The sequence below is a fragment of the Crocodylus siamensis genome, chromosome 7 (assembly GCF_052110815.1).
Source record: "Crocodylus siamensis isolate JL-2025a chromosome 7, ASM5211081v1, whole genome shotgun sequence".
NCBI classification, from domain to species: domain Eukaryota; kingdom Metazoa; phylum Chordata; order Crocodylia; family Crocodylidae; genus Crocodylus; species Crocodylus siamensis.
Genome location: NC_143401.1, coordinates 95,217,444 through 95,238,006, shown reverse-complemented (window position 1 = coordinate 95,238,006; position 20,563 = coordinate 95,217,444). Strand labels below are relative to the sequence as shown.

General features: G+C 41.3%; 1 protein-coding gene across 6 annotated transcripts in view; it reads right to left on the bottom strand.

Annotated features, from left to right (window-relative positions):
- Nucleotides 1-20,563, bottom strand: part of STN1 (STN1 subunit of CST complex) — a 61,336-nt gene that overhangs the window by 21,743 nt on the left and 19,030 nt on the right. For 2 of the 6 annotated variants that reach the window (XM_090058050.1, XM_090058051.1), the window contains exons 2-7: nucleotides 18,093-18,287; nucleotides 13,251-13,346; nucleotides 9,798-9,869; nucleotides 6,986-7,156; nucleotides 5,613-5,724; nucleotides 2,552-2,705 (exon numbers count right to left, since the gene is read on the bottom strand). In XM_090058050.1, the coding sequence (XP_089914176.1) occupies nucleotides 2,552-2,705; nucleotides 5,613-5,724; nucleotides 6,986-7,156; nucleotides 9,798-9,869; nucleotides 13,251-13,346; nucleotides 18,093-18,225 (738 nt within the window). In that variant the 5' untranslated portion in view covers nucleotides 18,226-18,287. Of the gene's footprint in view, nucleotides 1-2,551; nucleotides 2,706-5,612; nucleotides 5,725-6,985; nucleotides 7,157-9,797; nucleotides 9,870-13,250; nucleotides 13,347-18,092; nucleotides 18,291-19,893; nucleotides 20,062-20,563 lie in introns of all 6 variants that reach the window. The other 4 variants (XM_090058052.1, XM_090058047.1, XM_090058048.1 and 1 more) reach the window with 3 other exon arrangements.

Genomic DNA, 20,563 nt, shown 5'->3' with positions numbered 1-20,563 from the left:
CTTAAATATTGGGCCAAAATCTTTCTTGTCCTGCCTCTGGTATGGCCATTCACACCAGAGCCAAGTATGGATAACATAATGTTACCATTCTGACTTAGAGCCTCATGTGGAGTTGGCATGGTATAGAAAACAACACAAGAGGCAGGGCAATGAAGATCCCAGAGCCGATGGACTTTACGGGTATCTTTACATGTACTCCAGAATGGTGAGGGGTGGGACGGCACTTTGATTGGTGCCGTTCTTGGGAGCCACTGTAATTAAAGTGCCTGTAGCATCTAGTATATTTAGCATCCTGTGCTTTAAAATGGGGGGGGGGGGTAACTTTAACAAAAGTTTGTTCAACAAGCTTAAATTAAAACAGTCCTGCCACCATTTTGAACCACAAAGACCCTGAATACACATGATACCAAGGCTGCTGGAGCATGCTAATTAGCACACTGCAGCAGTCTCAGTTAATCAAGGCTGCTCTGACATGCTCCAATTAGAATGTGTTAGAGCAGGCATCAGTCACGTGTATGGGTGCCCTGTGTGTCTAGGACCAAACAGTACACTGAGCCCTTTGTAGGCTATGCAAAAATTGTGGCTGGAAATGACTGAAATGGACAATAAAATGTATTCCAAGGATATTACCGAGAGGTGGTCTGAAGAGGTGCATATCATGGTAAAGCTGCAGATTCTAACAAATACAATACTTCAAGGTGGATTAAAAGCAACAGGCATCATGGAGGAAGTGCAATTCCTGAAGGATTGCAGAGGTGTGCAATTTCCTGGGATCTGTAAAAGTCACTTGCATCAGGGACAGCAGCAACAGATTTTATATGATAACTGGGATCCATTGTGCTGGGTGCAGTATACACAGAAGAGATTACAAAGCCCTCCAGGGAAGAAAACAATGTATCCCACGAATCCTATGAGTCCTATGAACGCTACCATTTAGTGCTGAAACTTAGTTACAGTGATCATGCCTTTCTATAACCCAGAGTGTTACAGACTCTTAGCTTGAATCCTTTATTTTTAGCTAGTTTGGGGGGAGGGAAAAGTTTATCCTAGTGCCTATGTTTGATGTTTTGTACTGTGTTTTCTCTACCGCATAACAGCAGGGCTTCTGTCAAAATCCATGCTTGTTTGCTTTGAAATATAACAAAATGTCTTTAATAAAAGGAAAAGAAAATAAATGGTGACCAGGAAGCAGCCACTAGGAAGCAGTTTACCAAAGCCAAAACAGAAAATATTCCTATTCATATTGTTTTAATTCATTCAACTACAATTTTTTAAAGATTTATAATCTGGATACAAGGACTACTGACAGATGCTGAAAACAAAATTAAAAAAAACAGCACTTTACTGGAAGAGTTCGCATGTTAGTTCAACCCGGCTCCCCAGTGTCTGTGTAGATCGGGCACTTTAGCGGGGCTTTTTAGTGCTTTTTTCAATCAGCTATTACATAAAAGTGCCAAAAAGATCCCTTGAAGCATGCAATCTATACAGATGTTGGATGAGCCAGGTCACACTAATGCAATACCTTTTCTAGGCATGCACTGGGCTCAGCGCAGGGGCACGCTGAGCTTAAAGTGCTGGGGCAGGGTTTTCACATCTAAAAGCAGCCATGATGTTTTGCTGGTACATCACAGTCAAGCCTTGTAACAGGCTGGCATGCGTTTTCTCCTCGAGGGATAGTGAAAACTACAAAAATTAAGGGGGAAAAAAAGGAATCAGTTATAACACTCCACTTTAATGACCTCAGCTGTCATTAGTAACACACCTTATATAGGTGTGTATAAACCAAACCCCTCAGTTGATGTAAGTTAGCATATCTCTATTAACTTTATCAGAGATAGGCCAGTTTACACTAGCTGAGAATCTGGAGGGTTATTTTTATTTAAAAAGTAACAGTCTCAGCATATTAGAACCCCACAAAAAAAGGCTCTTCAATTCATCAGCCCTGGAATGAGAATCAGAGACCACACTAGCATGCTAAAAAGCATCCCATTTCTCAAACAGACAGTGGCTTTATGTGCAGTTCTGATTCCAATTAGATCTAAGCTTCTGATCTCCACAACTGGAGATGTCTCACAAGATGGGTTTGTAATGAGGAACAGATGTCCGCTCACTCATTACAACTTCCTTTCTAAGTTTAGGCCAGTGATAATGCACTGGGTTTCAATCATCTTTCCCTGACCAAGTTCAGAACTCCTCAGACCTAGCCCACAAACTGCTGCTGTGTCTTCAAGAGCTCTCCCTCACTAGTGCTGCTGCCACATATCTGGGCAGGTCAGAGGTCGAATGCAGACATTATCTGTGCACTCCTGCAGCCAGCACTGGTTATTCCCAATGAAAAATTCTTAACCTGTGCTTTTCTCAAGTATTGAACAGCTCAAGTGGCATGAGACATAAATAATTCATGTCTATACCTAAAGATCAGAAATCAGCATTTAGGTGCCTAAAGAAGAGCCAAAAGCCAGGCAATTTTAACATACACGCATCTGATAGCAAGTGAGAGGCATTATTTTAACCAGCTGAATGCTCAGAAGCTAGCAGTACATGCACTCACCTGCTGTAGGCTGGTACTGGGTGCTGGCTCACTGGCTAGTGACACCAGAGACTTAACCGTTTCCAGCTCCTGTGCATAGAAGGTCTGGATTCTGTTCTTCATTAGGAAGTCTTTCACTTTCTCAATGAACATATCCATTGAAAAGTTTGGGTCACTATAAGAATAAAAAACATGGGAAGATATCACAAGGCAAAACAAGTATGCAGTCAAGCTTTTCAAAAACAGGCTCCCAGACATGGGCTTTTCAAGAGCAGAGACTGATGGGACTTGCATATCCAGCTCAGAATAGGCACATCCACAGGGCACCAGACAGTGCAACGCCAAGGCCCACTGTAGTACAACTATGAACCAGCAGCGATAAAGCCATGTTAGTGCAACTAAGTGATGTCCTCTTACTGCAGCAGAGCAATATCAGTCCTGGTTCAGGAGCTAGCACAGACAGAACATCTTGGTATACATCACCTTAGGTATTACCCTTGGGTACTTTTGGAAAAAAAAAAAAATTACACTCCTAAATAGGTGGGGTAATTTTCATCTGTGCTAAGCATCCATGTGTTTCAGCTACCACTAGTCAGACTTTCAAAAAGTCAGAACTGAAGTCATAATTTCAAGATCTGCTGTTTCACAACCAATCATATCAAGAACCTTATCTCATCCTACTGGAGAGGTGAATTCTTGGCATTTTGATAGATAAAACTGCTGTCTGCAGTCAGTGGGAAGTATTAGACACACAGCACTTTTGCAATCAGGCTAGTTACATAAGGACCTGTTTCTGAAACTGTATTATGCTCAAGAGCCATAAATCGCATGTAATTAATTGGTTTCATTCTGCATCTTTGACTCCCTCACTGTACTCTGTATTTTCCTGGGCACTATCAACTAACACGTGTGAGAATCTTTATAAAGTCTAAAATAAGAACATTAACACTTAACTCATACCTGTCCTGTACAGTAACAGTTCTTAAAATCTGCTCTAGGGCCAACAATATTTAGACACTAAAGGATACCTTTGCAGAAAGGCAAGCTTCTTCCTTTCCAATAGCAGAAGCTTTTGTTTAGAGACAGAACTAGGTTGATCACAAGCTAGTGAAGGTTAGATTTTAAGGCTAAAGAGATCTTTTAGTCTGACCTCCTGTATTTCACCATCCATTGTTTCACCCAAATGACTCTAATCTGGGTCCATTAATTTGCATTTGGATACAGAGTACATTTCCTGAACAGCACAGCATCCAGTCCTGGACTGAAGACCTCCGGCAATGGATAAATTATCACTTCCCCAAGTTTATTTGTTCCAATGGTTAATTACCCATGGAGATTGAAGGAAAAAAAAGTACTGAATTTGAATTGCACTGATGTCAGCTTCCAGTCATTGGTTTTTCCTATACCTTCCTCTACTAGATTTAAGCACCTTCTTGACCCTGTATTTTCGCACCATGGGAGTACTTGCACACCAAGAACAAATCCTTTCTTGATCGCTTTTAATAAGCGGAAGACAGAGAGCTCCTTTAGGTCCTCTTTTTAAGGAGAGGGTGTCAAAGATACAGCCCATGAAACCCTATCATCTGGTCCACTGTATCACACATGGGTCTTGTACTGGACCCATGCATTCCATGAGGCATGCACAATGGACCCAGCACATGCTCCCTGCAGCACATGCTGTTAGATCCAGCACGTGCATGACACAGAGCTGTCGGGGGTGCTTGTAGCACTTGCACCAGACTAGTCCTGTGCACTGGATTTAGTACAGGGGCAGTCCATGGGCCCAGTCTGGCACAGACCAGCCCCATCCTGCTCATCCAGCCCATGGACCAGCCCCAAGCTACTTACTCATCCAGCCCTCTGAACCAATGAACCTGACATTTGCTTTAAGGCATTGTTTCCAGCCCTTTGATAATTTTAATGGCTCATTTCTATATTCTCACTAATTTGTGTCAATGTTTAAAAAAAATAAACAAAAGATATAGACAAAACTGGAAACAGTATTCCAAGATTGCTCTCAATGGTGCCATATGACCATAATTTTCTATGATTCATATTTGGAGGTAAAAAAAATCACCTACCCACTCCTACTCAGTACTCTGTTTCACCACTGGGAGCTTTGATTCATTTCCCTGTCCGCTATGACCCTTCACTCATTTTCAAAATAACTGCTTTCCAAGTGCTCATTTAGTATGTGCATAACTTTGCATTGGGCTGTACTAAGGCACATTTTAATACAGGTAGAATCTTAGACATTGCAAGATGACAATGCATGTAACCCAGCATGTGTAGTCAGAGTTTCATGGCAATTAAGATTCTTCCAGTTGAGCTGTAATCACTCCTTTGATGTTACAAAGATATGGCTTTTCTTCACTTGCTGAAGTAGAATATCTAGACCCCTCTATGGTTGCTGCCTTCAAGGCTTTTCAGTAACTCATGATTTATGGGCTGTCCATTTAGGAACATCCCAGTACAATAGATAAGCTCCCCTTCCCTTTCAAACTCCTCTTAAAGACATGAATCCTCTGAAGAAAGGAGTTAGCTCTCCTAAGTGCGCATGTGAATACGGGGAGGAGGCGAGACTGGAGGGCAAGGTTCCCTCTGAAGTTTCTCTTTTGCTCTCCTACCCCAAAAGGCCATGAGTCTGAGGCAACTAGTCACATTTTCATTTGGCTAACAGAAAGATATGGCTCAAGTTCTGTCCCTAAGCTAAGGGATGGGCCATTGCTTTTGAAGCCTATTCTCCAATGAAACAGGATTCTGCGCAATATGCTTCACTTCACAATTTAATGCGAGTCTCTGTAGCAATGTCTGTCCTAGCAGCCAACTTTAATAAGGACTAACACTCACCCCAAAAAGAGTCACTTAACTAATGTGATATTTGCTGCCACCACACTTACTCTGCTTTTGTGTTACATCTCTTTCCCCATCCAACGGGGCAGGCATTGCCTATACTGGGCATTGTACAGCGCCTTGCACAATGAAGCCCATTCTTGTTTGGCCTTGAAGCACTATCATAATGTGTGATTGACAGTGAAAATTCCATCCCCACCCTGAACACTGATGCAAGTGTCCTATTTACCTCTGTGCCTCCTGTGGCATTTGGAAGGGCTTATCATAAACTTCCCTGTAGAGATAGGGGAGTTCCAGCATTCTTGAAATCTGAACATCGTACATGGGATCATCCACCTTGTCTGCAAGGAGAGACAAACCCCATATTAACTTTTTTTGGCTAGCACAGTGGAGCTGCTACTATATAACCTATGCACTAACACATGAAACTCTCTTACCAGCTTCTTTAGGAGCAACACAAGTTTTGTTCTCCATTGACTTGATAATGTCATGTTGCTAATCCCAATATAAGACTACAAAATTCTAAAAGCATTTAAGAGATAAGATAGATAATTGCTGTAGTGGATCCAGTTACAAATTCTGCTTGTAATAGCCATTCTGAGCCTATGGGATCTCACACCAAGTGAACAGCTCTGCTTGAAAAAGGTGTGACAACATAAACAAGTGTCCATCAGCATTACATGGCCCTCCCCCAGTGACACATGGGCTCAGTAGCTGGCTAGGCCTTCATTCTTGAACAGGTTATTTCTTCAGACAAGCTTGTTTGGGGAGAAGAGCCTATTCCTCCAAGGCCTGTGTATATAGCTGAGGGGAGCTACCATTCCTTCCTCCAGCCCCAAGAGTTACAGATTTTAAAGCATGTTTCTCCAAACCAAACAAATCGTTTCACCATCAGAAACAGTAATTCTAATGTGGAGACAGAAGTACCATTGTCCCTGCAGTAACATTTATGCCTTATCCAAACTCTTAGAGGGGTAAGGTCAGACCAAAGGGAAGTGCATGCAGGAGATTGTTTATTGTTTTCCCTAGATATATAGCTCTGTTGCAGTGAAGAGTAGAACATCCATATGCAAAGTATTCTTTTCCTAAACCATTGTCTCCCTCTTTGTTGCCATAACCAGCAAAACCTGTGCTCACATCAGGTTTACTCTAACTGAAGGCACTGGTCCAAGGGTCCAGCAATAGACAGAAGTGTCCCAATGCCAAGAGAGTTGCAAGACACAGGGTCTGCACCTATGAATTGTGCCCGAGATATCCAGAGTTACTATGCAGAATCAGGAAACTTAGCAGAACATGAGATAAAAGTGAGGCTGCCACACAAATGTCTGTCCAAAGTTCAGGTCTAGACCAAATCTGTGACAATCACCACCAATATTGCCAAAGTAACCACAGATTTGGGACAGTGCAGAGCTGCCCTTTTTGTGGCAAAGACTGCCAGGAGGCAATGCTGATGCACCCTTCCTAGTCAGTGCCCTGGACTTGTGCCTTCTGCTACTCCCCCAACTTAATTATGCTACTGCCCAACTCTGATCTTCTCACTAATTCAGTGTAAAAACCAAACTACACACACATTTTCTCTCAACAGCAATGGAGAATACTCACAGTAGGTGGAGGCCTGAATTTCTCGCTGACCTCTGTATAGCCGTATATAGCCTCTGACTCTGACAACATCCCCAATTTCCAGCTTGGTTTTCTGATGCACCACTTCCTGGAGCTTCTTCACATGTCCAAGCAGAGCCAGATTGCTAGATGCGTTTGGCTGAGATGCAAAAGCTATGGGGAGATCAGAGATAAGCATAGGTCGTATCTAGACCAAACCCCTCACTCACTGCCATAGGTTCTGAGGCAGACATCAGGTGGCTGATAGCATTCATGAAGGGCCCTGTAGCACCCAACAGAAGGCATAGGAGTGTCTACACACACCTGTCGGAAGAAGTCTTACTATGTTCAGTCAAAGTGGAGTAACTCTGCTGGCAGGGTGGAGGGCTCTGCTAGTGAAGAAGGACTTTCGGAATGGATGTACTCAATGTTTTACCAGCAAAACTGGAGTTCTGTTACCAAATATTGTGTCATATAGAGTAGGCCTGAAGAGCGCTGCTCCCCTCGTACCATTCTCAAGATGGACCTTTGCTGAGCCTCCATCTTACAAAAGAGGGTGCACTGGAGCTTCCAGGCAACAAAGCCGCAAAGTGCCATTTTACTAATTTTAGGGGGTTTTTTATTTAAAACTGTTCAGCTTGGTTCCTGAGGGAGAGATAGCAGCTACAGTTCTCACCATGAACACACTGAACTCTGCTTAAAAAAGATACTGATTGTAAATTAGGTAGCATGTTGCAGGCTGTCAATCAAGCCTTTGTATAAAACGAAAGCCCAAGTCATCTGAAATAAGTCAAAGGCTTTTGTGCCTGTAATGACACCACATTTATGTAACACCACTCTGTGAGAGTCAAGCCCACACCTTACAACTTAAAACCTAATTAGCTTTTACACTCCAACTACGACTGCAACAGGCTGGAAAAAGTCTCTCTGTTACCTCCGACTGATGATTTTACCAAATACAGTGAATCTTACAAATGGAAAGGGATTACTGATCAAAAACTACAGACACAGGCTCCCTTTTAAAAAACCTGACATTATAGGATTTGATTTTCCAGCAGGTTTCTTTAAGGCAAGTTCTTGCTCCTGTGAGCTGCCTTGTTATATTATTTTCCTTCCATAAACCGATCAAGTTCCTTCTGATGGCTAGTTAGGTTTCTTGCCCCACTACTCCTATGGGAAGGCTGTTCCACAGCCACATTCCTCTGATGGTTAAAAATATTATTTCCAGCCTGAACTTATTCCTGGCCAGTTTATCTCCATTTGTTCTGGTGTCAAAATTCCCCTGAATCTTTAGCTTTAATTATTCTTTTCTCCCCTGGCATTTGTTCTCTCGATAGAGTAGACCACAGGACCATAGGAAAGAACGGCTGGAAGGGACTTCATTAGGTCATCTAATTCACCCCCTGGGCTCAAGGCAGGATTGTCCCCGACAAAACCATCTCAGCCAAGTGTTTGTCTATCCTGCTATTCAACATTTCCAAGAATGGAGATTCCACAGCTTCTCTACATAGCCCGTTCCAATGCTTGATCACCCTCAGAATCAGAAAGTTCCTCCTAATCTCCAACCTCAATTTCCAGTGCTGCAGCTTGAGCCCATTGTTCCTAGTCCTTGTACCCTGTGGCCACAGAGAAAAGCCCATCTCTGTCCTCTCTAATTGCCTTCAGGTATTTGAAGACTATTACCAAATCCCCCCTCTGTCTTCTTTTCTCCAGATTAACCATAGTTCTTTCAGTTCTAGTCTAGTTCTTCCTAAAATCTTGCCTCCCAGGCCCCTAATCATTTTATTGCTCTGCACTGGACTCTTCCCAATCTGTTCACATACTTCTTAAAGTATGAGACCCCAAACTGGACACAGTACTCCAGATGAGGCTTCACTTTAATTCACTTTCCATATCCAACATTGTGAGCTCAATTTAATCTGGTGATAAGGTATAATCAATTAACATCTTATGCGAGCATTAAGCTTTAACAACATAAAACAACATGCTCTGCTGTTGTAAATGAGCTCAACAGAGCTTAATTTGTTTAGATAATCAGAGAATCCTGCTCCCTGTGTATAACTGACACCAAGAGAGATATAGGCCTGATCCTAAACTTACTGAAGTGAACTTCATCTGGTGCAAAGTAGGGGCTTTCCCCATATTTCTGATCTTTGAGAATGGGTAAATGTAAAATAGCTGGATGAGTAGGAAGGGGAAAGGGTTGTTTACGAGAGAAAGTTAGATACTAATTACTTATTTCACTACTGCTTGTCGGCAAGAAATGAGTCACCACTTGATGCATTTGAAACTACTCTATTATAGGTTACTTGCAGGCTAGTTATCAATGGCACATGCATACAGGAACTTGAGAATAACATACACATAAACTGACAAATTATTTGTACTACAAATGGATAGGCTGAAGCCTGTATAATGAAGTCAACTGGTTAGTTTTGGAAACTGCAGTTGTAACAACTGGCAACTGTCCAGGATATTCATCACCAGATGATGTCACAAAAGGGAGACACAGGAAGAAGATCTTTTGAACAACTTTGCACAGTAAAACTGAAACTCTACCCTGCCCGGAGAAAGAATGAGCGCTGTGTTTTTGTTGGCATCACCACTGGCAACAACACAGAGAGTCCACTATGGGGAGGCTATGCTAAGGCATCAGCATCCCAGGCTGATACAGGCTATAGAACATGCTACTAAGTATTCTTCATATCTGTGAACATAATTTTCTCTCGGTTTGATAATTTATGATTGGATCCAAGTAACATGCAGACAGAAGTATTCAAGCAAAGCTGCAAAGTACTGTGCAGTTGTATGTTACCTGACAAAGGCTTTTCTACTTCCCGGGAACTTTTCCAGCAGAGGCAATGAATAACACCCGTGCTGTCATCCACTGTAAGAGAATTGCAATAATTAGATGGCAGGGAGGAAGAAGGGCATTCTGGTATGAAAATCAAACAAGCAGAGCCCATGTTAGATCAGCAGTGCTTTGGCTCTGCCCTAACAGGACAAGATCTTTGGTTATTTCCCCCCCAGATATTGCAATTCAGATCTTATTCTGAATCACCTGCCAAAAAGTATACCTCCTTTTAGTTTTTCTTCATTTCGCAGCATCCCCTGCTTACAATCTGCCTCACTGAAAATGTTTTGGTTAAAGCACAAGCAAAAGCAATTATAAACACTGAAACAAATGCTGCCTATTATGCTACTTGGCACTTGTAGGTCCCTTTTTATCCAAGGATCTCCATTGTTAATTAGGCCTTATGAAACCTCATTTGCAATAGGAAAGAATTACTTCCATTTAACATTTTGGATTTCAAGTTCCTTGGGGCCTGGACCATGTCTTTGCATGCAAAGCACAAACCTCAGTGTGGATTTGAGACCACTGAGTGCTTGTGCAATATAAAAAAAAAAAAAAAAAAAAAATGAGGTTAACAGAGAAGTATGTTTGTTCAAGCAGAGCAACAAAGCCTGGCAGAAGAGGAATAGGATTTTACAGCCACCACCACAATACATGTCTCTTTCTTTATCCTAAAGACCCTCCACTCCTCAGCAGAAACCTCATCCTGATCCCACTTTCCAGACACTTCAACTTCAGGGATCCCTTAGGTCTCCCTGCCCCTGTCCAGGGGGGCCTGTCTTTAATTCAAGCAAAGTTTGAATTCTTTGTGTTTTCAGTTTTCTTTGAATCCACAGATCAGAACTAGGCTGATAGGGCTTGCAGGGGGCCAAGCAGAAAGCCCTTGCACTCTCTCCTAGGTGTTTTGTAACAGCCTGACAAGTTGAAGGGATCTTATTTCAAGTCACTGTCTCGCCTTCCGGTTTCCCTGCTGATCTGGTCCAAGATATTCTCACAGTACAAGCCCCATAATCAAGTCAAGATGTGGCATTCATAAATTAGCTCCAGAGCTTTCATGGTAAGCCTGCTTGTCCCAATGCTAGTCTTCTCAGGAACTGCTGTGTAGGCAGATATTTCAGCAGTTCTAAATAGATACCGGAACTGCTGTATTAGAATAAAACAACGATTTGGTTAGCTGGGTTTCCTCTCTGCAAAAAGTAAAAACTACTGCTTCACCTACTGCTACAGAAGGTCTTAAGGTATTATTTATTATATCAAGACATTTATGAACTCATATGAACTCTGCAGCATGAATTGGGCCAAGTATCATTTTGTTACTGTAGTATCAAGATGCTTCAACCAAGACTGGTCTCAGGGCACCAATTGCCGGTAACTGGAGGAAGGGCATTTTGTGCCTAAAAGCTTGTACAAAATCTCTTCCAAATACATAGTTGATCCAATGAAAGAGATTACCAAACAAATCCTGCTTCTCACCTATGCAGGACTGAGACTTTCAAGTCTTTTGACTAGAGAAACAGCTGAAGTACTTCAGGGAGGGAATCCTTTGTAAGCCACTTTCAAAAGAAGGAAAGAAGGTAACTACAGAACAGAATGATGCATTCCAGCTGATGCAACACTTGCTCCCTGCCTTCCTCAACCAGAAAGTCTGTTTAGCTGAGAGATGCAAGGGGTTGGGATCAGGAAATGGTCTAAGAAGTTGCAATTTGCAGGGGTGGAGTAAGCTGAGGACAGGACAGGGAGGGGCAGCCTGGCAGGTAGCCTGAGGGCAATAACTAAGAACTGTTTGAACAGTCAAGTTAGATGTACAAGGACAACAGGCTGACAGAGCGCCATGCTGACTGAACATACAAGGCCATGAGCCCACCTAACTTCATGAGGTCTTTCATTTTTACTCCTCTTTCCTTCTCTGGACAGGTATCTTGAGTTAAGGTATAGACAGACATAATAATTGTATTGATACCCATCCATACCAATATAAACAGTTACAACACAAGACACTCCTGCAGATTCTGCAGTGATACAAGTGAAGGGAACAAGGTAAAAACAACAATGATTTAGCTTAATTGAATCACCACAGAAGCAGATGCAACAACTGCACTATATGTGTGGTCCTAACTGGCAGCTCCCCCTTCCCTTTTAAACCAGTAAAAGGTATATTTGGCCACGGCCTTAGTTTGCATATTGACAACACGGTGAGGACCCCCAACCTGCCTACAGATATTTTTGTAAGCACTGCTACTGTATTTCAGTCACAGCACCATCCAAACCTGCTCAGCCCTTTTCAATAAAGCAGGAAGATCACACTGTGAAATGTCTGAGGTGATGTTCAATCATTCTTCTCTCTCGTCTTCTGTCTCTCATCTTTCTTGGCCCCAATTACCATGATGTCTGAGGGTCTCAATCTTTAAAGTAATTTATCTTTACAGAATACCTGCAAGGCAGGACCTATTATTTCTGTTCTACTGATGAGGAACTGAAGCCCAGAAACAATAAATCACTTGCCAAAAGTCATATGGGAAATCTGTCCCAGAGCAGTGACTAGTCCTGGTTCTCCTTAGTGCCCATCCCACCCTTTCTATTTCCAGGTGTGCCAGCTATTCCACTACTCCATTCTGTCCTGTTTCCACATGATATATAGATTGAGACTTAGTATGAGAGCCAAGCAGGAAAAAGTGTGGGGGCGTGGAAAAGAGGTAATCTTGTCAGCCAGTGTCCACACTAATAACAATGTTTGAAGCTGAAAGAACACAGGGGAGTGTGGACATCTTCACATAGGTATGGGCAGTGCCATGTGCCCTGTGAAAGCATAAATATTTTGTGGCTCTGAGGTAGAAAGGGAAGGCTTGTCTCATTAAAGAATGGCTTTTTGGCCCAGATGAAAAATGGCTTGAGTGAACTGAGAAGAGAGTTAAAGTTATTGGTAGTTTGTCTTTCCCTAAACTTGTAAAGGTGTTTAGACACAAGTACCTTAGGGCCAGAATTTTAAAGACACAGGAGTCGAGGGGAAAATTAGGAAGGATCCCTACTGTTTCAGGACACAGAAACGGAACATCACTTCTAGTTTACAGAAAACCTCCAATCTATTTTCACTTGACAAAAAAAAGGAAACAAGAGTGCTGCATATATAGGTAAGAGTGGGCATTTGGACTCCAATGTAAATGCAAGGAATAGAACCCAGACTTGGTGTGAGACCTCAAGTGAGATACTCAGCTACTTATCCTCAGTTTTCCCACCAGTAAAATGTAGGTGGGTAACTTTCCTGCTCTTGCAGTGTGTTAAGATCTTCAGAGGGGTACTATATAAGTATTTTGAGGACAAAAAGCAACCCCATCCAATGAGATTATATGTAAATTCAGTTGATTACCGAAGTTGGAGGCCAGGAAGTGGAGAAAGACAAAACACATTTTTTCTTACCTCCATAGTTATAAAAAGCATCTCGTTCTTTTGTTAGAACCACATTCCCAACAACATCAACCTGCCGTATTGGATGTCCATTATAAAAGAATATGCCTGAAAAAGAGACAGAAAATTCCTGTTAACTATAAACAAATACTGCAAGAGTCCTTCCCCGGTTATGCACTTGGTCTGTAGAAAGACAATCCTTTGACATTTAACTGGAGTTTTAAAATTAGCCAACGTTTTCCTTGCATCAAAAACAGCCCCTGGATCAAAAAAAAAGAAAAGTTCACTTTTCCCACCTGCTTCTGAAGCCAGGTGTAGTAAGCTGTGCACATAGTTCAATCAGACAGCACCTTCCTTGCAAACTGTCATCTGTAGCACAAGCCTTAAGTAAGCTTCAGAGCAAATACTCTTAACTAAATATGGGTTGTTTGCCCTTTTAGTACTACTGTGAACATTCTAGCTGAGGCAGCCTTCATAATGTAAAAAAAACAACATCTTTGGACAACTATTCACTATCAAGAGGATCAGAGACTGGCTGAACCAACCAACCAAAATCTTAGACTCTGGGACATAAGATGCAGCCATGAAGACAAATTACCAACTACTATAGCTCACACACTGAAATGTATAAAACTACAAAAGGAATTAAATTAGGAACTTTCTAACCCCTTTTAATGATAAGCATTTTAAATGAGAAACAATACTGGACAAAAAAGAAAAAGATACCACTCCCCCTGACTATCGCATTGATATATCAGAATTATTCCCAACTATTTCTGTGCATCTGTGAAATAGAACTGGAATACAAATCCTAAGCACCAAATACGGCCAAAACCAAAAGAAGCTTCACAACCATCAGCATTCACTTAAAGAGTAAGACCACTATCATATCACTATTACCTCCATCAGAAAAATCAAAATAAAAATGGCTAAGTAAAAAAAACTGTGGTGATAAGCCATACATACAGCCACAGAATACACCAAACACGGATTAGCAAACCAACAACTACAAAGAGATAGGAGAGAATCCATAGATGAGGAATTTTAATTGAATGTATTTTCTTTGATTCTGAAAAACTGCAGACCCAGCAAAACGCAGCCACTTCCAACACAGCTGGCAACTAACAGGCAGCACTTTGAAAAGAACTAGGGAGTGGAGAGCAAAAGCTTTGCATCAAGACACTCGGACAAATCCTGCTCTTGTCAGGAGAAGCAAGGGCACTTCAGCATACAGAGAGCAGTCAGGTTGTCAGTTAATATTCTGTATTAAAAATATCAAAACTGGAAGCCCCAAAATAATCTGCCCTACATAGCCAGGATTTTCAAAATGGGCCCGGAATTAAACTCTTCACATTACAGAGACCAAGACAAGTTTTCAAGGTTTCACAAACATGTTCAGCCACGCTGCTCTTACGTGGGAGTTTTGCTGCTAAACAGTCACCATATATTTCAAGGATGCATCCAGTGCTGTCATTTTAGAGCTTGGTGCATTTGTTACATGGCTAATTCAGGGCCAAAGTGGAGAACATTTAACTGAACTGTCCACTTTTGTCTTCTCTCTCTGATTGTAATCAAATAAGAAATAATGGACCTATGGAAACTCTTACCAGTTTCTCATGGTGCTTTATAAACATTAACTAACCCTTACAAAACCCATGAAAGAGAGGCAAGTATTTCATTTTGGTTTTGCTATAAATTTGCAGGATGTGGGCTGTCTTGCTGCCTACTTATAAAATTCAGAGCACAAAGGCAGTGCTCAGTGCGCTGGTATCTGTCTGTGAAATGAACATAAATGTGAGACAGACAAGTTAATGAATAAAGCCAGGAATAACCCAGACACTCCATCCTTATATTGACCCACAGGAAACTCCCATTCACTGAAATGTAAGCAGCATTTACATGCAGCTCTTTGCAAGGTGTACAAGTTGTTCAATAAAAAAAAATATTAACAGCTGGCTTGAAGCATAGGTAAGAGAGGAGCCTTTCTGCTCTAGATCATTACTTTAAGTTCTGCTCAGACTGGTAGCAATCAACAGCTATTAGCGACTGCCAATCACTCACAGGCCTGTGTAAAGTGCATGGATTGTCTCAGTCAATAACCATCTACATTATAAATTCAGTTGGACAAGAATTAATTTTGCAGGAAGTCTTGGCAGAGTTCTAATTGGTTGGACACAAATAGGCTCTGATCTTTATAAAAACTAAACAGTACCAAGTATGGTTTCTTTAATGGTTGCTACTACTAAAATCAAGTAAAATCAACTTCTTTGCTATTTTGTAGCTTCCTTTCCTTGTTGATAAGCTGCTTTCACCATGCAATGTCGGTGATCTAGCTTGCTGTATGGTAACTCTCAGACACAGGCTCATTTCCATGCTGTAATTATGTATTGCTGTTGAGTTTGACACCCACTCTTATTTCAAGGCCTCTGGGGCAATCCCAATTTCTACTTTTATCTGGGTGGTTTTTCAGCTTTCTTGTCATCAGTTAGAGCAGGCGGAAGAACTGGCTGGGCTTACATATTTTCTCTGGCATTGTTCTAAGGGATTAGTTATTGTTCTAAAGAATCTTAGCAGTTAAAAATGGAAAAAGACTTATTAGGTCATTTAGTTTGTCTCCTCAGGGACCAACACAGGATCATTTCGTATAGTAGATTCGCTAGCAATTTATACAGTCCAGTTATAAATACTCGGAGTGATGGGAATTCCATCCGTGGCCCTGGGATGCTGTTCTACAGTCTAACAAATTTTGCTGTCATAGTGCTTCACTTCTTAATTTCCTCCAGTTGCTCTTAGTTATAACTCTTCATATAATCTCAGTCATTCCATAGTTAGCATCATCTGGTCTTTAACAGACCCATTAATAGAAAGGAACTTTTGGCAAGTCTATACTTCCTTCCCCCATCCTCTGTCATCAGAAGACACTTGTTTGTTCATGCTTCAATTATAATCGGATTTGCTGTAGTTGAAAAAGACATACTGGAAGGCATTTCATTTGGTCATATGCTGCACCAAGAGAGAGGTACAGGAGTCAGGATTTTGTCTGTTCTATGAATTTATCTGTATATCAACTGAAGAGTCTGATAAAATAAACAGGACAGCAAAAGACTGTCTGTGTTTAAACAACAGTTCCACAGGAAACAGGCTTTCAAATTTTATGCTCCAAATTCAAAAGCCTGACAGATTGGCATGGACAGACAGCGCTTCCTTAAGAACATCTTATAAAAAATTATTAATGACAAAAAAGTGCAGGTCTTCCTAAAGCAGAGAAGGGATTGCTCATCAGTAAAAGGTCATGTAGTTATTCAAATGAGAAATACATGAGAGTGATATTTAGGACAAAAGGGATAAGTGCTGTAGTTGTCTAGGCACAATTCTTACTCTTTGCCTATGAACTGTTAATTACTGTTTGCATTGTGGTAGCACCTGGAGTCTTAAACTTGAACTTGAGGTCCATTGTGCTAAGGGAAGAAAATACATAGAACAAATAAACAGTCTCTGCACTTTTTTTCTTTTTCTTTTTTTTTTTTTTTAAAGACAGAAAGGATTAAAAAATAACCAATTAAACTATTTGGGCTGCTTTTCATTAAGCATATGCACAGCACTAGTAGGGCCCCATTCCTACAGGTGCTACCATAATAATTCTTATACAAAGTGTTAACAGTATCCACCTATTTGCACCCACACTATTTTCAGAAAAATAAATGCACTCAACTTAGCATATGCCATGAAGTCCCTGAAGACAAAAACACTAGTTGTCAGGGGAGCATAACAAAGCTAGTCTTGCTTTCCAGATAGACAGTAGCAATATCCCTGATGTTAAGAAAAAGTACATATATAAACCACAACCTGGAGTCTCGCTTCAGGGCAAAGCAAACAAAGGACCTTCTTTTATTCAAGGGGCTAAGCAGATGCATCTGGCCCCTCTCAGAAAACTCTAGTGAGGACTAACTAGCTGGTTTTCCTGATTAACTCACACTTCCCTTAGGGGGTCTTTTCCTTCCTTTATTCATCTCCTTTCTATCCCCACACAAAAGTTTTACATCCTGCCTGGCCTGTCTCAGTTTGATGTATATAAACCCCACCACAATATAAGAAATAGCAGCCCACTTAAGATCTTCCTAGTGAAAACAGCAGCCCAAGGTCAGCCTAATACCTCTTTAGAAAATGTATGTACGTGGGAGATGCTGGCAGGAATCCAGCAGGAAATGGACAGCAAAGCATACAATTACCAACAATGACTAGGAAATAAAAGGTGTGGTGTAAGATTCAGCCTAGGAACTAGAACAAACTGCAAGGCTGTCTAAATACAGAATATCCCTCATTGATACTCAGAGAGCAAACAGAAAAAAAGCTATATATTTCTTACTACTTAATTTGGCCAGAAGAGGTGAGAAATCTTTTAAAAGGAAAAACATTGTTAAAAGATACCGAGCAAGGATAAAACAAAAGGAAACAACATTTGTATAATTAAAATTAATTAGATTCCAACACACATGTGGAGAAGTGCAGGTATTCTAGACTGCAAAATAAAGCAAGCTCTAAGATGAAGAAGCTTAAGTGACTGGGAACAATGAAGAGGACATCAAAGTAGCCTAAAAGCAGGGCTGGAAATTGAAACTATTTATTAATTAAGAGAAGTTATTTCACTTTTGCCTCTCAGACTTTCCAGGTTGTAAACTGGGAAGGATGACCTGCTTCACAGGGGCATGGAAATACCATTAGCCTTTATCATATGCTTTGACATCCTTGGATATACATCAGACTGCTACTTTTAAAGTCCAAACTGTTCTACAGCAACACTAATTAAGCCAATTTCTTCTCTGAATATTGCGGTAATTGGGGATGTATACATACCTGGAACCTGCTTAGATTCTCTCATTTCCTTTATATCCTTAATGTAGAGTCTTGCAAACGTGGAAAAGACAGGATCCAAGGCCCAGAACAGGGAAGGCATCTCCTCTTCATATTTTGCAGACTCAGGCTGCATTCAGAAACCAAATGACAATTCCCACAAATGAAGGGAGGCCCAAGATCACTGATAATCTTTACCTACTGGATAAAAGGAAGCTGTTATTCAAAGGCCTCAGAAGTTGAGGAGAAAAGTCTTCTGCTACTGCAACACAGAACATTTTAAATATCTGCCCTACTAGCTTACTTAGAGTAACCAATAAGCAGGTGCCACCTTTTAGATACAACTTCAGGGGATTTTCCCTGGAGAAGTCTAAATAAAATATCCTTCATTAATACACCTGACTTGTGTGATACCTTTTCACTTCCATGCCTTTTCCAGTCTTTTTTCCTATTGTTTTCTTCCTTTTCCAATGGGATTCTGTCTTGATCATCAACTTGTAGTTCAATGAAACATTAGCTTATTTTATTGAAAGCAAATTTGCACTGTCATATTTCCCTTCTGTGCCACACAGCCTCCAAACACTCTGTACTGGTTACTGCCAATTCAGCTGGATATCTGCTCTTTTCTCTCAGCTACCACAGCTAATTTAAAGGTCTTATTAGGCAGGTAACAGGCACCTTGCCCTAAATGGCTTTCCTAGGAGAGTTAATAGAAAGGTTGAGCCCAAAGCTGAATTGTCATTAGTTTCTTTTCTACTGCTATCTAACTGGCTCTTGAAAAAGCAAACCAGGTTACATAAGTCTGAAAGGAAACAATTCAGGTTGTCCCCATATATGTCAGATTGGCAAAGACATCTGTTGCCACTCTGTTGTGAGGGACATTATCATTCCCTATCATATCCTAGAATCCTGAGTATATTCCAGCCAAATACTTCCAATGCTCTGCCACTGCAATAACTGCAGCATCCTCATCTCTCCTGCTTTTGCTAGTGTGGTAGGGTATTTCTGGTAGTTCTGGCTTTGTACCTTGTAGTTGCGTGTGCAAGTCTGAAGTGGAGGTTTGGGGGAATCCTTGGGTTAGTTGTACTCTGCCTTGTAAAAGATGGTTTTGGACCTACTTGGTCTACTTCCCTACCAAAATGTTATTGGTCCTCAATGCCCTACCCATCTTCAAGGGCAAGTCAGGCATTTGGAAGAGGATGACAACATTTTATTTTTCAAGACTCCTCCAGGCAACCATTGCACACTGTCTGGGTCGCTAGGATTTTCTTCTTCCCTACCCCACAGGCAGCTTTTTCCATGCTGTCCCTTCCCTATGGAAAGTCCTTGACAATCTACCTACTGCCCTCTCTTTGTTCAATTCCTTCTACAAAGTTTACCTATCATGAAACCTATACGTATTAACTAGAGGATATTTGCATCGTAACCTTTACCAAGCAATGTACCTGAACTGAATTACTCACTCCGTGATCTCACTAATGCAACCCTGGCTGTCCCTTCCTCATTCCTCCCTGCCCTGCATGCACTGTAGGTTGTACCTTTCCCAAACAGGGGCTTGCTCTGATTTTATGTTTTCTAGAGTACCTAGTATGTTTGTAGGCATGGTATAGTTACTGCCATAGGACTCCCTCCTCCTACTTATGATGTGGTAAGCATTTGTTCACAGCATCGTACTTGGTCAGCTGTTGGGTTGCTACAGCTCTTTATTTTAAACTGAAGGTGAAAAACATCAACTGTATATCATCTCTTTTTAAGAGCTCTTTTGGTACTCACAAAGATCATTAACACACAAACAATCCTTTACCTGTTCAAAAACTCTGTTTTGTAGCCAGTCGGAACTAAAGCAGCCAAGGTTGGAATGAAGGGGAGCATTTTTCCGCAACTCCTCTCCCAACCAAGGAAAAAAGGGTAAGATATTACACCTGCTTCAGTCCCAGGAGGTGAGCTGTTCACTTCTAGGGAGCCACTTTCCCTGGAAAATAACCCATATGTAAAACAGCTTCCCCAAAGCAGCTTTTCCCTTTGTACAAATGAATATTTATTGTTCACTCTGAGTTTTCCATATGGGGAATTCCAATGTCTGTCACAGCATTATAACCACCTTCTCTCTCCAAGCCAAACCCCAGACTATAGACTTCTAGACTTGATTAGTAACAGGACAATTGTTAAGCAACAAGCAGGTCTAACTACATTTTATTGTCTAAACATATGCACAGAGGAGGAGTGGGGAAAAAAAAAAAGGACACTGCAACACGGATATGACTCTCTGAAGTAGTTAAGGAAAGATCTTCCCACAAGCCACCCTGGAGATAAAGCAGCATGTGGGCCTTCAACAATTACTGTGTATTAAGGGTGTCTAAATGTTGCCAGATGATGGATGGCCTGTGCTGTCATTAGCTGTAACTCAAAGGCCCCTGTCTAGCTTATACAAAAGGGAGCAGCACCTGCTCTCATCTTTTACTGCTCCCCCATGC